This window comes from Thalassophryne amazonica, chromosome 11, assembly GCF_902500255.1.
Source record: "Thalassophryne amazonica chromosome 11, fThaAma1.1, whole genome shotgun sequence".
Classification (NCBI taxonomy): domain Eukaryota; kingdom Metazoa; phylum Chordata; class Actinopteri; order Batrachoidiformes; family Batrachoididae; genus Thalassophryne; species Thalassophryne amazonica.
Genome location: NC_047113.1, coordinates 2,892,332 through 2,909,914, shown reverse-complemented (window position 1 = coordinate 2,909,914; position 17,583 = coordinate 2,892,332). Strand labels below are relative to the sequence as shown.

Below are 17,583 nucleotides of genomic sequence, written 5' to 3'. Positions count from 1 at the left end.
GTAATCTGTTGTGTGTAACACAGTGAGACAGTGTGTTTCTTGAACGCTCCGCACCGTTGTTTGTTTGGCAACACTTTTTGTAATCTGTTGTGTGTAACACAGTGAGACAGTGTGTTTCTTGAACGCTCCGCACCGTTGTATGTTTGGCAACACTTTTTGTAATCTGTTGTGTGTAACACAGTGAGACAGTGTGTTTCTTGAACGCTCCGCACCGTTGTTTGTTTGGCAACACTTTTTGTAATCTGTTGTGTGTAACACAGTGAGACAGTGTGTTTCTTGAACGCTCCGCACCGTTGTTTGTTTGGCAACACTTTTTGTAATCTGTTGTGTGTAACACAGTGAGACAGTGTGTTTCTTGAACGCTCCGCACCGTTGTATGTTTGGCAACACTTTTTGTAATCTGTTGTGTGTAACACAGTGAGACAGTGTGTTTCTTGAACGCTCCGCACCGTTGTTTGTTTGGCAACACTTTTTGTAATCTGTTGTGTTTAACACAGTGAGACAGTGTGTTTCTTGAACGCTCCGCACCGTTGTTTGTTTGGCAACACTTTTTGTAATCTGTTGTGTGTAACACAGTGAGACGTGTGTTTCTTGAACGCTCCGCACCGTTGTTTGTTTGGCAACACTTTTTGTAATCTGTTGTGTGTAACACAGTGAGACAGTGTGTTTCTTGAACGCTCCGCACCGTTGTTTGTTTGGCAACACTTTTTGTAATCTGTTGTGTGTAACACAGTGAGACAGTGTGTTTCTTGAATGCTCCGCACCGTTGTATGTTTGGCAACACTTTTTGTAATCTGTTGTGTGTAACACAGTGAGACAGTGTGTTTCTTGAACGCTCCGCACCGTTGTTTGTTTGGCAACACTTTTTGTAATCTGTTGTGTTTAACACAGTGAGACAGTGTGTTTCTTGAACGCTCCGCACCGTTGTTTGTTTGGCAACACTTTTTGTAATCTGTTGTGTGTAACACAGTGAGACAGTGTGTTTCTTGAACGCTCCGCACCGCTGTTTGTTTGGCAACACTTTTTGTAATCTGTTGTGTGTAACACAGTGAGACAGTGTGTTTCTTGAACGCTCCGCACCGTTGTTTGTTTGGCAACACTTTTTGTAATCTGTTGTGTGTAACACAGTGAGACAGTGTGTTTCTTGAACGCTCCGCACCGTTGTTTGTTTGGCAACATTTTTTGTAATCTGTTGTGTGTAACACAGTGAGACAGTGTGTTTCTTGAACGCTCCGCACCGTTGTTTGTTTGGCAACACTTTTTGTAATCTGTTGTGTGTAACACAGTGAGACAGTGTGTTTCTTGAACGCTCCGCACCGTTGTTTGTTTGGCAACACTTTTGTAATCTGTTGTGTTTAACACAGTGAGACAGTGTGTTTCTTGAACGCTCCGCACCGTTGTTTGTTTGGCAACACTTTTGTAATCTGTTGTGTTTAACACAGTGAGACAGTGTGTTTCTTGAACGCTCCGCACCGTTGTTTGTTTGGCAACACTTTTTGTAATCTGTTGTGTGTAACACAGTGAGACAGTGTGTTTCTTGAACGCTCCGCACCGTTGTTTGTTTGGCAACACTTTTTGTAATCTGTTGTGTGTAACACAGTGAGACAGTGTGTTTCTTGAACGCTCCGCACCGTTGTTTGTTTGGCAACACTTTTTGTAATCTGTTGTGTGTAACACAGTGAGACAGTGTGTTTCTTGAACGCTCCGCACCGTTGTTTGTTTGGCAACACTTTTTGTAATCTGTTGTGTGTAACACAGTGAGACAGTGTGTTTCTTGAACGCTCCGCACCGTTGTTTGTTTGGCAACACTTTTGTAATCTGTTGTGTTTAACACAGTGAGACAGTGTGTTTCTTGAACGCTCCGCACCGTTGTTTGTTTGGCAACACTTTTGTAATCTGTTGTGTTTAACACAGTGAGACAGTGTGTTTCTTGAACGCTCCGCACCGTTGTTTGTTTGGCAACACTTTTTGTAATCTGTTGTGTGTAACACAGTGAGACAGTGTGTTTCTTGAACGCTCCGCACCGTTGTTTGTTTGGCAACACTTTTTGTAATCTGTTGTGTGTAACACAGTGAGACAGTGTGTTTCTTGAACGCTCCGCACCGTTGTTTGTTTGGCAACACTTTTTGTAATCTGTTGTGTGTAACACAGTGAGACAGTGTGTTTCTTGAACGCTCCGCACCGTTGTTTGTTTGGCAACACTTTTTGTAATCTGTTGTGTGTAACACAGTGAGACAGTGTGTTTCTTGAACGCTCCGCACCGTTGTTTGTTTGGCAACACTTTTTGTAATCTGTTGTGTGTAACACAGTGAGACAGTGTGTTTCTTGAACGCTCCGCACCGTTGTTTGTTTGGCAACACTTTTTGTAATCTGTTGTGTGTAACACAGTGAGACAGTGTGTTTCTTGAACGCTCCGCACCGTTGTTTGTTTGGCAACACTTTTGTAATCTGTTGTGTTTAACACAGTGAGACAGTGTGTTTCTTGAACGCTCCGCACCGTTGTTTGTTTGGCAACACTTTTTGTAATCTGTTGTGTGTAACACAGTGAGACAGTGTGTTTCTTGAACGCTCTGCACCGTTGTTTGTTTGGCAACACTTTTTGTAATCTGTTGTGTGTAACACAGTGAGACAGTGTGTTTCTTGAACGCTCCGCACCGTTGTTTGTTTGGCAACACTTTTTGTAATCTGTTGTGTGTAACACAGTGAGACAGTGTGTTTCTTGAACGCTCCGCACCGTTGTTTGTTTGGCAACACTTTTTGTAATCTGTTGTGTGTAACACAGTGAGACAGTGTGTTTCTTGAACGCTCCGCACCGTTGTTTGTTTGGCAACACTTTTTGTAATCTGTTGTGTGTAACACAGTGAGACAGTGTGTTTCTTGAACGCTCCGCACCGTTGTTTGTTTGGCAACACTTTTTGTAATCTGTTGTGTGTAACACAGTGAGACTGTGTTTCTTGAACGCTCCGCACCGTTGTTTGTTTGGCAACACTTTTTGTAATCTGTTGTGTGTAACACAGTGAGACAGTGTGTTTCTTGAACGCTCCGCACCGTTGTTTGTTTGGCAACACTTTTTGTAATCTGTTGTGTGTAACACAGTGAGACAGTGTGTTTCTTGAACGCTCCGCACCGTTGTTTGTTTGGCAACACTTTTTGTAATCTGTTGTGTGTAACACAGTGAGACTGTGTGTTTCTTGAACGCTCCGCACCGTTGTTTCGTTCGGTCGCTGCTGATAAACGCTGCTGACGCGCGGCGGGTCTGTGTTCTTCTGTCCGACATGGAGACCGGCTGTGGGATGTTGTGGCTGCTCCTGGGCGCCGCGCTGGGCTCTGGAATGGGTCTGGGTGAGGACCGGGCTGTGTTCTGGCCTCCCGGTTCTCTTGGCCAGCTGTCGGAGTCTGATCCCGGCCTGCAGGAGGTTCTGCGGTGGACCGAGGAGCGCTACAACCGGGGCTCCAACACCCCGCATGTGCGCAGGATTAGCCGCTTCATTTCTGCCTCCAAACAGGTTATTAGAAAGACTTTTCACATGATTTCACTTACTATTTCAATTATATTTTGTCAGCAAACTGAAATCGATTTTATTTATTAGAACGATTTTGATCGGATTCGCTCACCGCGGTTTAAAGAGATTAACCGGAAGAAGGTCATTTACCTTCACAATAATTGTGTAATACGCACATAAACTCGTTTAACTAAAAATAAAATAAAAAAACTTTGTATCTCACAGATATAGAAACGTGACGTTTTCTGTGTTTTTTGGAGTCTAACCAGTACATGATGCACCACATGATGCCTTCATCAGTTTGACTTTTATTCATTTGTGCAGCAGAAACAAAGATCCGGATCAGGAATGGCTGGTTTTGATGATGATGGAACAGGCAGCATACTGAAGAAAACAAAAACTAATGCTAACGCAGTCATCAGTTTATTACTTAAAACACGTGATTCTGTTTTTGTTGTTGTTTTGAAGTGAACAGCTGTTTTTTTATAATTAGGGTAAATTAGTAACTCTAACCAGAACAGTGCTGATCAATGCTCACATCACGTTGCTGCTTCACATTCTAGTGGTTGTTTGTTTTTAAGCAGCTGCAGGGAAACTGTGTAAGACTGTGAAGAAATACTTGTTTTCCAAAAAAAAAAAGGTTTGTGTTGGTCAACAGAATAAAGGGTGTAACAGCAGCAGGCTTGTTGTTTTTGCCTCTTGCATAATGTCACAGTGGCACCTCATGTGGAAATAACGTGGTAACAACAGCCGTGTTCCACGATGACAGCAAGAGGCCACATACATACAGGCAGAGAGATCCAGAATTTTCAGTTCAGGTTTTCATCTGTCGTTTTGGTGTCTCGGCCTCCATGGAACACACAACACACTGATCGGGACTGTCAGAATCTTTGTAACCGCCTGTTTGTTTCCAAACATGATGAAATTCTTCTCCTGTGTTCTTAAGTTCTTGTATTTCCTAGAATAATTATTATTTACATAATATTATTTTTAGTGCCCATCAGTATGTGATCGTGTTATTCTAAACTCACTCCCGTCCTGGCACACGGCCCCGCTGTCACTCCCCCAGATCCTTCTGTATTACTGCCCCTCACAAAGTACAAACTCAAACTATATCACATTTTTAAATTTATTCAAAGTCACAGTGGAAATCAGGCCTGATTTCTGACAGAACGTCTCTCACACATGAGATGCGCCCAATACAGAACTAAGAACGATGAGTAAAAACAGTTTTATAAAACACTTCACGGTGTAACAAAGGCAGACCTTATTTCACGAAATCCTTCCCTTATTGGTCCCCATGGGAATTTGAGGGACGTTCATGTAATCTGAATCTCTTTGTCCTGAGTGGTAAAACCGGTTAAATGCACATTCCAACAGATAACAGAGAAAAGTATGAAACTAAGAATACAATCCTAAGTAAAGTAACTACTTTAATGCCAAAGTAAATAAAGAAAGCAACAGTTAAACACACAAATATATCTAACAATAATAAAAAAAATATTTTTAAATGTCATCTTTTATTCATAACAACTTTCATTTTAATTCAATTTTATTTTTTGGATGCTCGTCTTCTTTGTGTCTGACCAAATTACTTGTAAGTATCAGGACAGTCGTAGTGTTAATGGACTCAGTCTGTGAGTTAACAGGTCTTCAGAATTTACCAAAGTCACTCATACAAACTGCAGTATATTCAACTTGCACGTTTTGGGCCGTGATAGTTATGGCTGAGGACCAGTGAACCTCATGTTAGCATCATTTTACATAATTATCAGGTTTTTTATATGAGTATAGTTTAAATCAGACTTTCGTCATATGGAAAGAAATGCAGAAAACATATCCCACATATTTACTATCTTCCAGGCGGGGATGATGTCACCGAAAACGAACTGACAAATTTTCCATCTTCTACTTATTTTTATTCTAGAACTCACCTTAACGCTGACACATCTTTCTAAATGTTAAATGTGAAAGTGCATTGTACATTCACATGGAGATTCTGAGAAATATGCACAAAATATCACACTTACCTTTTTGTATGAAATGTGTCATGAAGATATGTTGTATATATAAGAATCAGGGTACAGTGGGGTGTGTCTGTACCATCGGCCTTATTTTATTGTATTTTTTGTATGTGATTTATGAAGCCTTGCTACTAATCACAGGGTCCTGGTGGCCACTAAGGCTCCTGTAGTTTGTTTATCCGAGGGCCAGATTGTTTTGTATCCAACCCCACGGGAACATCCCACTAGTCCTCAGGTCCACTAGTCCTAGTATTAAGGAGAGTGTGTTTAAGTTGTTTTTACATTTATGGCAGCCTTTAGGTTGCACTAAAAATTACCATTACCAGAATTACCATTATTTGTTGATTTTTCAATTCACCAGATTTATAGACAACGGTACAATTAAAGGTGATTACTGGTGTCTGTCACCAGAATTATATGTTTTGTTTTTGTAAATGGAACAAAACTGCGTCTGGTTTGTTAGCTATTTGAAAGAATTACATTTATTTGTGAGCTTTAAAATCAGTTTGGGGTTGTAATATACATCATCAAATAATATAAAGAGGTTAGGATGAGTGGACCTTTGGACTAATGAACCCTCACCTCCAACTCCACAACTGCCTTTTGACCATAACTGATCCAGACTGTACATCCACCAAAAGAATCTTGACTCAGTGTCAGGGATAAACCTACCCTCTTCCTTGATACTGTTTCCATATGTCTTTTCAGCTGTATTAGAGCATCTGACATTCATAGGTGCATCTATCCATCTATTATGGATCCATCATTTGTGATGTAACAAATAGGAACCGTCCAGAGGTGTTGTACTTCTGTAACTTGAAGGCACTCAGAGAGTGCATACCTCCTCCAAGGCACATATTTCTTAAACCATTTTATGGATCCTGGATCCAAAATATGTTGGGGATCAAATTCAAAATGAAATCTCTCATTTTCTAAGATATTATCCATCTGCTCACCAAATGTCATCAACATCCTCTGACAACTTTTTGAGTTACGTGTTGCTCCATGACAAACATTCTTCTAGACCTCAGTTTCACAATATATTCCAGATCACCACCAAAATCCATTGAATACATTTTGAGTTATCCTCCTAACAAGCAAACAGACAAACGCCAGTGAAATCATCAGCTCCTTGACAGTATCAGTATCATTCAGTCATACAAGATTACAGGATGTTGTTGTTTTAAAGTTTGGTTGCACTACCACAGATGTAGTGAAACACATAAAGAGTGGTTGTATTTGTTTTGAACGATTACATGTGTGTGTTTTGCAGTTGGTTAAAGGTACCCGCTACATCATAACAGTGGAACTGAGTAACACTCGGTGCAGGAAATCTGCCGTTCTTCCAACATGTGACTTCTATGCTGAAGCTCATAAACTCAAGGTATGAAAGGGATGAGACACAAAGAGATGAGTGCTGCTGTGACACATTTTTTTTAGAAAGTGTGCATTATGTGATGAAGTCAGCGTGTGGAGCTGTAACCAGTCAGACTCAGCTGGTCGTGTGATGTGACTTTGACTTTGTGTAACCCCAAACACACTCATGCTCACATGCGTGCATAAGCAATGTGGGCGTGTACACACAAATACTGCAGTGTTTTCTGGTTCATTGTTCCCATGTTTAGTAGAAACAGGTTCCAAATGTAAGTGTGCAAGTCCATATGTGGGATGCAGTGCTCTTAATTCACATCATGAGTTCACATTCTGGCACTGAAGACAGCAACAGGAGACACTGGAACTCCCGACTGTCCCACCACGACTTTACAGGTTGTCATCTGTATATCCATATGCGTTGTCATATCTGCGTGGATAATATACCCAATACTGTGCAGCAGTTGTAGGAACACTGTCAAAGAGCTGCTGGAATATTTTATATGTCCTATTAATGCTGCCATTATGCACAAACATTGTGAATATAAAGTCTCTATTATTTACAGATTTTTTTGAGGAGGCCTTTAGACCAAAATCACTTCATCCTAATTAATGTGCTCATATCAATCAATCAATCAATCAATTTTTTTTTATATAGCGCCAAATCACAACAAACAGTTGCCCCAAGGCGCTTTATATTGTAAGGCAAAGCCATGCAATAATTATGTAAAACCCCAACGGTCAAAACGACCCCCTGTGAGCAAGCACTTGGCTACAGTGGGAAGGAAAAACTCCCTTTTAACAGGAAGAAACCTCCAGCAGAACCAGGCTCAGGGAGGGGCAGTCTTCTGCTGGGACTGGTTGGGGCACAAAGCAAGTCTAAAATATATTCACTCAGCTCATCTGCTTCCCAGACGGGACCTGTGGTGGAAGTATCACGTGTCTAAAGTAGATTAGTAAACTTATTCACGATAACTTCAATGTGCTCTTTTTCTAACATCACATTTGTGATGGACTAGAAGGAGAGAGCATATCTCACCCATAATGGCCTCTCTTCATTGGCTTCCTGTTAATTCTAGAATAGAATTTAAAATTCTTCTTCTTACTTATAAGGTTTTGAATAATCAGGTCCCGTCTTATCTTAGGGACCTCGTAGTACCATATCACCCCAATAGAGCGCTTCGCTCTCAGACTGCAGGCTTACTTGTAGTTCCTAGGGTTTGTAAGAGTAGAATGGGAGGCAGAGCCTTCAGCTTTCAGGCTCCTCTCCTGTGGAACCAGCTCCCAATTCAGATCAGGGAGACAGACACCCTCTCTACTTTTAAGATTAGGCTTAAAACTTTCCTTTTTGCTAAAGCTTATAGTTAGGGCTGGATCAGGTGACCCTGAACCATCCCTTAGTTATGCTGCTATAGACTTAGACTGCTGGGGGGTTCCCATGATGCACTGAATGTTTCTTTCTCTTTTTGCTCTGTATGCACCACTCTGCATTTAATCATTAGTGATTGATCTCTGCTCCCCTCCACAGCATGTCTTTTTCCTGGTTCTCTCCCTCAGCCCCAACCAGTCCCAGCAGAAGACTGCCCCTCCCTGAGCCTGGTTCTGCTGGAGGTTTCTTCCTGTTAAAAGGGAGTTTTTCCTTCCCACTGTAGCCAAGTGCTTGCTCACAGGGGGTCGTTTTGACCGTTGGGGTTTTACATAATTATTGTATGGCCTTGCCTTACAATATAAAGCGCCTTGGGGCAACTGTTTGTTGTGATTTGGCGCTATATAAAAAAATTGATTGATTGATTGATTTGTAATATTATGTTGTTATTTGTGTTAATATTATTTATATTGTGTCATTTTGCTATATAGAATTTTTGCTTGTACATGTTTGACATACAGACTTCTTTTGTTCAGTATTTGTCATTAACATGTCAGTATACACAGCAAACAACCCTAAAATGTGATCAGCTCATCTACTGCCCACATGGTACCATCATGTAAGTACACAGTAAATTTTGCAGAGAAAAAAATATATTCTGCCAGGATAATATTTGGTCCCAGTCTACACACACACACACACACACACACATCTTTTACTGCTTTTCCACACACACCTATGGACAATTTAAAGTTTCCAATTCACCTAACCTGTGTGTCTTTGGATGTGGGAGGAAGCCGGAGCACCCAGAGGGAACCCAGGCAAACACAGGGAGAACACACAAACTCCACACTAGAGCAAACTCCACAATATACTCTGTCACAGTGCTAAATCAGTTCTATCACAGTGTAAAATCAACTCCATCATGCTGTGAATGACTCTTACTGGAGTTGAAAAATGATATTTGACAAGACGGTAGAGCTGATTTCACTCTATAACAGAGTGTATTTAACTCTGTTTGGACTGGGACCAAATGTTGTCCTGGCAGAGTACATTTTACTCTGCAAAATGTACAGTGTATGTAATATTTAGCATCCATTGTTAAAGTTATACAGATTTGTCATGAATATGTAAATATATACAGAGCAGATGTCTGTTATATGCTGTTGTTGAGTTATTATGTGCACAAGGACGTGTGCACACATACTCAGGCAGTCAGACAGATGCAGTCATGACAGCATCATAGGGGACATAAGAATCAGGGCCTGTATCCACGAAGCATCTCAAAGTCCTCTCAAAGAGCTCCTAACTTAGCCTAAAATTTCCTGGCAAGGAATCTCAGCCTAAGAGTGAGCCAGGAGGTGTTTGAGAGCAAGTCTGAGCAAGGAGGAGACAGAAACTCCTGTCTTTGTGAGGAGGAGGGGTTGACTCTGTTGCTAGGTATGACGCAGTCCTCTAAGAGCTGTGATTGGTTGTCACGGAAAGGGGAGGAGAAAGAAAAAAATAAATGCGCTCCGGCCTCCTAGTCTTGAATGGACAGTGAAATCAACCGATCATATAACCTGAACTGCATTAAGACGTGTAATCGTGAAGACGACTTTATTATGATGATGAAACTCAGCAAAATTAAATTGTTACGCAGCTTGAAAATGTTTGAATGAACCTCATTCCTCATGCCGAATATCTATATATTAAACGTGTGTGCATGCGCATGTGTGAGTTTATTTTTTAAGTTCATTGTGAGTACATAATATAATTTAAATATGTTAAAAATACATGCATGACACAAGAAAGTGAAAACACTTATTTCCATTGTGGTCAACTTAAAAATCAAATGACCAAATAGACATAATAATAAAATAATATTAATAATAGTAAAAATAATGGTAATATTAATAGTATGTATATGATAACAAAATCCTAAACAGTTTATAAATACATTAAGACAGTAAATTAACATAAAATAATTACGTAGGTCAAGCAGGTAACGTGTTACTGACTCACTGTCATCCTAAATACAGAGAATGTCTCTGCGTCCTCTCTGTCTTTTCTGCCGTCCTGTCTGCTTAAGACACTCTTTGGCTTCTTAAAAGTCCTCCTCCCTCCTCTTACCAGTTTGGCGCCTTAGGAGCTCTCTTAAGGCTCAAGGTGCTTTGTGGACAACTTTCATCTTACCATGGGAACCTTCTAAGAAATGTCTAAGAATTCAAGGAATTCTAAGATTTTTCTTTGAATAACATCACAAGGAACTATTTTTAGGCTGAGGCTGCTTCGTGGATACGGACCCTGGTCATTACTGTATTTATAACGTGCAGTATTCCTGTGCAATGTGTTTCTTTGTCCATGTCAGACGGAGGTGTGTTTGTTTGAGGTGTGGGACATCCCGTGGCAGGGCACGTCCACCCTGCTCAAACAGAAGTGTCAACCAAAAGGTCAGTCAGCTGCTTGTCAGAAATACATAGGTCATTTTGTAGCATTAACAGTTTACGGTAATAAGCACTCTGTGAGCCAAATGTAGCCAGGGAACACGTACTCTCACAGTGGAGCGCAGTGGGCACAGTTCAGCTAATCAGCTAACAGCTAGTTACCAAAGCTAACTTATTCGATAGCGGATTAAGATTATCAATAGGTTTTAAGATAACTTTGAAAACCATTAGACCAATTAGCTTTGCACAAAATTAGTTCTGCTAACTTTGAAGTCAGCGAACATTTTTTAAAAATAAAGTTTCATAGAAACATTTGTTTAACCCGGCACTGCCCGGGTTAACCTGTTTTAGACATAAGCCAAATGTCAATCATTTTAATCAAAACAATTGCACAACATTTGTTTTTGTAATGCCGATGTCTTACAAATGTAAGATTTAATGGGCTAAAGTTTGTCCAGCAGATCTATAAGAGGTGAACTCCCCAAACTAAGTGGAAATACTTGGTTAAAAGACAAACACATTTGAAGTCCTTCATGCACTTTGTTTTGCAATCAAATTTATAACAAAATTACACACCAAAGATAGGTAACAGTAAATGTAAAATGTAAATATCAGTGAATCATAGAGAATAGAATCAAAGAGAATAGGTTAAAGCATTAGTCCAGTAACCATAAAGAATTAAAGTGAAAGTTATTTTTGTCTAAAGAGGGTGTAATTAAAATTCTGACCACTTTACTCAGGCTTTCTTGATGACATCATCAGGATTGGGGGTTATGAAATTACTGGGGTTATGGAATTACTGGTTGCCCAGTAATTCCATAAAAGATAAATAGATAAAGAGAATAGATTAAAGAAGTAATTTTTTGGTTATGTTCAACTTTTTTAAAAAATGGTACCAGTTTGTTCCCCATGTCATGAGGATTTAGAATATGTATAGTTTTTAGGTCTACATATTATAGTTTGGGAGTTTATCCCGGACAGACAGACAGAATTAGCCCTTTATGTATATACACTCAACAAAAATATAAATGCAACACTTTTGGTTTTGCTCCCATTTTGTATGAGATGAACTCAAAGATATAAAACTTTTTCCACATACACAATATCACCATTTCCCTCAAATATTGTTCACAAACCAGTCTAAATCTGTGATAGTGAGCACTTCTCCTTTGCTGAGATAATCCATCCCACCTCACAGGTGTGCCATATCAAGATGCTGATTAGACACCATGATTAGTGCACAGGTGTGCCTTAGACTGCCCATAATAAAAGGCCACTCTGAAAGGTGCAGTTTTGTTTTATTGTGGGGGGATACCAGTCAGTATCTGGTGTGACCACCATTTGCCTCAAATATTGTTCACAAACCAGTCTAAATCTGTGATAGTGAGCACTTCTCCTTTGCTGAGATAATCCATCCCACCTCACAGGTGTGCCATATCAAGATGCTGATTAGACACCATGATTAGTGCACAGGTGTGCCTTAAACTGCCCACAATAAAAGGCCACTCTGAAAGGTGCAGTTTTGTTTTATTGTGGGGGGATACCAGTCAGTATCTGGTGTGACCACCATTTGCCTCATGCAGTGCAACACATCTCCTTCGCATAGAGTTGATCAGGTTGTCAATTGTGGCCTGTGGAATGTTGGTCCACTCCTCTTCAATGGCTGTGCGAAGTTGCTGGATATTGGCAGGAACTGGTACACGCTGTCATATACGCCGGTCCAGAGCATCCCAAACATGCTCAATGGGTGACATGTCCGGTGAGTATGCCGGCCATGCAAGAACTGGGACATTTTCAGCTTCCAAGAATTGTGTACAGATCCTTGCAACATGGGGCCGTGCATTATCCTGCTGCAACATGAGGTGATGTTCTTGGATGTATGGCACAACAATGGGCCTCAGGATCTCGTCACGGTATCTCTGTGCATTCAAAATGCCATCAATAAAATGCACCTGTGTTCTTCGTCCATAACAGACGCCTGCCCATACCATAACCCCACCGCCACCATGGGCCACTCGATCCACAACACTGACATCAGAAAACTGCTCACCCACACGACACCACACACGCTGTCTGCCATCTGCCCTGAACAGTGTGAACCGGGATTCATCCGTGAAGAGAACACCTCTCCAACGTGCCAAATGCCAGCAAATGTGAGCATTTGCCCACTCAAGTCGGTTACAACGACGAACTGGAGTCAGGTCGTGTTTGTCTGCTCCTGGTGTGTTTCTCAGCCTGAACCAGAGGACGCCGGCGCTTGGTGCCACAACAACAGAACTAACTTATTTTAAAAGTTGAAAGAGTCACAGCGTCTCATTCATTCACATCAGGGTTTATCTCAAACATCAGTCAGTTCTTCAGCATTCAGAACGCAATGAAAATAAATCCCATGAGCCACCAAGACAAAAATAAAATAAAATTAAAAAATTTAATGTTATTTTAAGTGGCTTTTAAGCGGCATAGCAGTTATCAAAGCTGATGTTTAGGTTAGTTGTGTCCACCACTGGGGCTGGTGTTACCAAAGTTTTCATTATAGTATCTTGGGAGTTACACAACGTAACCATTAATGATGTCAGATTAAATGACATCTGTAACCTTCCTGGTTGACATATAACACTGAGGTTCAGGTACTGATGTTTTTTTGTTTGTTTTTTTACATAAAGGTGAACACTCGAGTGCTGTTTACGGGACGCTGTGTTCAGAGGTGTAACAATCAGTTTGGGTTCCACCTTTTAAATTTTGCACATTGTTTTAACCTGTATGTGGAAAAAGTGAGTGTACCTGCATGACAACAAAATTTAACATTTCTAGTCATTAGCTCCATTTTGTCATTTATGTCAGTTTAAAGTGTAAACACTTATTTTAAAAAATGACACTTTATTATCTATGGATTGTAATTGATTTTTTTTTTTCAGAGATTTGAAAACCATAATAATTTTAGTTCTGCTCTTAGTTGAAGCTGAAGCCCGACAGACTAATAAGGTGGAGGAGCCGACTAGCAGTCAGCCTCTGGAGGTAAACTCAGTAAAACCCTGCTGATGGCCACATAATGTTACTTTTTATCCTGTTGTCTGGCTTATTTCTGATCACAACAGTCTGCTGTACAAACTGCCGTCATTAATTTGCACCTGAGGATGGAGACATATTGTGAACTTGTGTTTGTGTGAAATCCATCTGACAGGAGTCTGTGGAGCTGTTGGGCCAGTTTAAAGACTTCATGATTCAGTACAACAAAGTCTACAGCAGTCAGGAGGGTGAGTGATAGATACAGTGTGCTACCACACACAGCACACACACACACACACTGAAGTACCATGAGAGAGTGGGTCCCGCACAAAGGCACTACTTGTGAGGTCCGCCCAGGTAAGTGGAAACCCACCCAGGAAGATAAAATCCCACTTACACTTTTTTAACAGTCAGTGTCATTTTACGGCATGTCAGGCTCTTGAGGGGCTCGGAGATGGTTCACAGTGAGGCAGAGGGTCTTCATGGCTATGGAGCTACGGAGACAGAATACCATAAATCAGGCTTTACATTCCATAACTGAGTGTGAGTCTGTGTGGGCTTTTGCCCCGTCCACTGCCCGTAGAACACGGCAACAGACCCTTTATACACTGTGTGAGTGTGAGCCCACATGGAGGTGACACTGTGTTGTTATTACGGGGGAGTCTGATCAAGTCCTACGGTTGTTGACTCCTCCCCCATCCAGGCCTGGCAACAGATGGAGGCCTCAGTTTTCCTAATCCAGATGGAGTGACTCCATCCCTGTGTGTGTCCATCGTAAAGGGTCTGTTGGATGGCCCTTTGTCTGTCTCCTCACCTGAGACCAATTTGCAAAGGACAGCCCTCCCAGGAGCTAATGCTCAAGACAACACAGCACCCAGGATCACTGGAGCACACGAACCCGTCCACCACAAAAAGGTGCTGACCCAGGGAGGAACATTCACATGGCCAGTGTGGTGTCTCACGTGTCGCATTACAACAAACCCTCCACCGCCACTGACAGGGAGATTCAGGCTGATGTGGGCCTCCTGCTGCCCGGTGAGTTGGCCAAGCGTGCTGTGCTTGAGGGAACCAAGGCCCTGACCAAGTACACTAGCTCCAAGTAAAACCTTCCGGATTGGGTGTGTATGTGTGTGTGGTTGTAGAGAAAACACCAAGGTGGAGTGAATATTTTTGCAAAGTAGTACTTCTGCTTTTGAAGTCAGAGAGGACTGAGGTACAGTAATTGTTGGTGGTCCTGAAACATCTTTATGATCCATTTACATTGTCACAGGTTCACTGTGTGATTCATTTTCTTGAAACATTTAAAAAATGTTAGTTTGATTTTAATCCAAAGTTGACCTATCCTCTTTATGCCGAGACACTGGTTCATGTTTTTGTGCTCTTCAGGTTTGAGTATTGTGATGTTTTATTTTATATTTATATATGTTTTTTTATTATTATTATTATTATTTTATATATTTATGTGAGCTGTCTGTCCATGAGTCGGAACATGAGTGCTGGAGTTTAGACTTTGATTTTGACTTGATTGTTTGATTTGATTACGTGACAGCTAATTTTTTTCGTTTGTTATGGGCCTTTCACACTGAATCCATCAGATGCGTCAAATGCGTCAAAAATCGGTCTAAAAAGCATTATTTTCAATGAGACGCGTTGTGTTGTAGATGCATCAGATGCATCGCGTCAAAAGCCGAGCTAAACCGACGCATCTGACAGGAGCGCGCATTGCTGCTTGTCAGCAGGCTGACGGAGTCAAAGTTCAATCCAATCCAACGTCCAACTTGCTGAGCTGTGATGTACCTTTGCGTTGTCCAATAGGAACGACGCGTCGGGCCAAAACACGGAAGACGGGTGGCAGAAACCACTGATCTGTACAAAATGGACGGTGCAGAAACCACTGATCTGTGCAAAACATACGTGTCACAGGACTCCTCATTTATGGAGCAGTTTTCTGAAGAAAAATCCTTCGAAATGTTTTTTTGTTGTTTGTTACCTCATTATTTCTGATTACTGTTAAAAAAAGTTTAGAACACTTGTAATTAAAATGGCTAAATAAATCAATAAATGGCTCTTTAGAAACCTTTCGTCTGTAAATTAAAACCACCTGTTATTTCAGATTATTTCATTTCTTGTTTAACATAAGGAACCTCGGACATTTATTTTTAGACAAAATAACATGGAAATTTGTACTTTTTTTTTTTAAGTCTGGTAGAATATTTATATCTCATTTTAACCAGAAAAACAGACACTGTAAATAAATACTAATGTTTATTATAAATGCAGCAGGAAATAATTTAACAATGACTGCAGTGTGATTGTAAAGTAGGATTTCTGTGACATAAACCTCATGATGATTTTTTTTATATATATATATAGTCATTTCAACTTGTAATTTCGCCAAAATATGTAATTGCCTTTAATGTTGTGATCAGGACAGAGTCATTTCTAAAATATGAATTTGAGCACAATAAGTGGAGAGCTTCTACCTGTGCAAATGTCTTTTGACTTTGATTCGTGGACATTTTTAATGATCCGTTTATTTATTGTTAAAATATAAAATGAAACAGCTTTTTAAAAAATAATAAAATGGTTGCTGTTTAAAGAGCCTTTTATTTAGAAACAGGTGATGTTCTCCTGGATTCTCAGGACCAGATGAAGGTCTCTTCTGCAGCTTTGAACTCTGGTGGTGTTGCTGAAAGACACTTTTGTCCTATTTTGAAAAGCAGAGATGTTTTCTTTCGAATGGACTTCGTGGTGTTCAGCTCATCAATGGAAGTTTGGTTGTCTGCACAGCAGTTGTCCCTGATTAGGACAAATAAAAATATTTCTTTAAATATAAAGAAACACTAAACAGTTTATATTTATATATATATATATATATATATATATATATATATATATATATATATATATATATATATATATATAAAGGGGGGGGGCAATGGAAAAAATGCCCGAAAAAATAAGTTATTTAAAGTTGAGCTTTTGTGGTGTCTGAAAAAAGCTGTAGCTTTATTTGGTAAAAATAAAAAAGACTGAACCATTTACAAATTAAAGCGTTCACTCAGATCAACTGTGCTAAAAGGCTAAGCTAATGTTAACTGATCATTAAACCTTCACAGCAGTTCAGTAAATGTCACGTTTTACTTTTATTTTATTCTCACCTCGATAAAGCTGCAGAACTAAACTCCGTTGGTCAAACTGGGACTTCACATATATCCAAAAAGTCGGAGATTTCAGACTGAGTGAGTCTGCTCCATCACCCCGGCTGCCTGCCTCGCTCTGCCCAGGAATGATGCCTGAAGGTCGGCTTCTCCGTGCGGGTCGGCCCGCTGTCGCGGTTCGATCGATATCCCACCAAGTCGTCATTCCTCCCTCGGTCGGCGTCACTCCGAAAAGTAGCTGAAAAAAAAGCTTCTCCCAGCAGGGTGATGGAGAATCATTCTACTGCTGTTTTTTAAAGGTTTTTTGTGGTTCAGGCGACGCAAATTCAAGAAGGTGATCGCTGAACTTTTTTCAGGTTGTGGAAACAGCCAGAGTGTGACGTGGCAATTTTTTTTTTTTTTTTTGCCACTTCCAAAGCGACGCGTCTGACGTCATGCGTCGGATCTGTCATCCAACGGATCCGACGGATTCCGACACATTGACAGATCGGCCTGATGTATTCAGTGTGAAAGGCCCATTAGCGTCCTGTGAATGGGAGAGCAGATTTTAAGGTTTAAATGGTTGTGCACCCACATAGCTTACTGAAGGTTTAGAGCCTTATGTGCCTTCTCATGCCCTATGGTCTTAGGAGGATAGGAGCTTGCTTTCAGTATGTAGGGTTAAGAAGAAGTCTGTGAGCTTTTGAGTCTTTCCTTATCATGTCCTTACTTTCTGGAACAGTTTGC

At 40.6% G+C, this 17,583-nt stretch overlaps 1 protein-coding gene across 2 annotated transcripts in view; it reads left to right on the top strand.

Annotated features, from left to right (window-relative positions):
• The first annotated feature begins 3,218 nt into the window (after positions 1 to 3,218).
• ctsf (cathepsin F) overlaps positions 3,219 to 17,583 on the top strand; it is a 50,932-nt gene continuing 36,567 nt past the window's right edge. The window contains exons 1-5 of one of the 2 annotated variants that reach the window (XR_004563512.1): positions 3,219 to 3,506; positions 6,801 to 6,911; positions 10,615 to 10,696; positions 13,644 to 13,705; positions 13,872 to 13,944. Coding sequence is in view for 1 of the 2 variants with exons in the window: in XM_034181324.1 (XP_034037215.1) it covers positions 3,276 to 3,506; positions 6,801 to 6,911; positions 10,615 to 10,696; positions 13,644 to 13,705; positions 13,872 to 13,944 (559 nt within the window). In the remaining variant the exon portion in view is untranslated. The remainder of the gene's footprint in view (positions 3,507 to 6,800; positions 6,912 to 10,614; positions 10,697 to 13,643; positions 13,706 to 13,871; positions 13,945 to 17,583) is intronic. The other variant, XM_034181324.1, reaches the window with a different exon arrangement.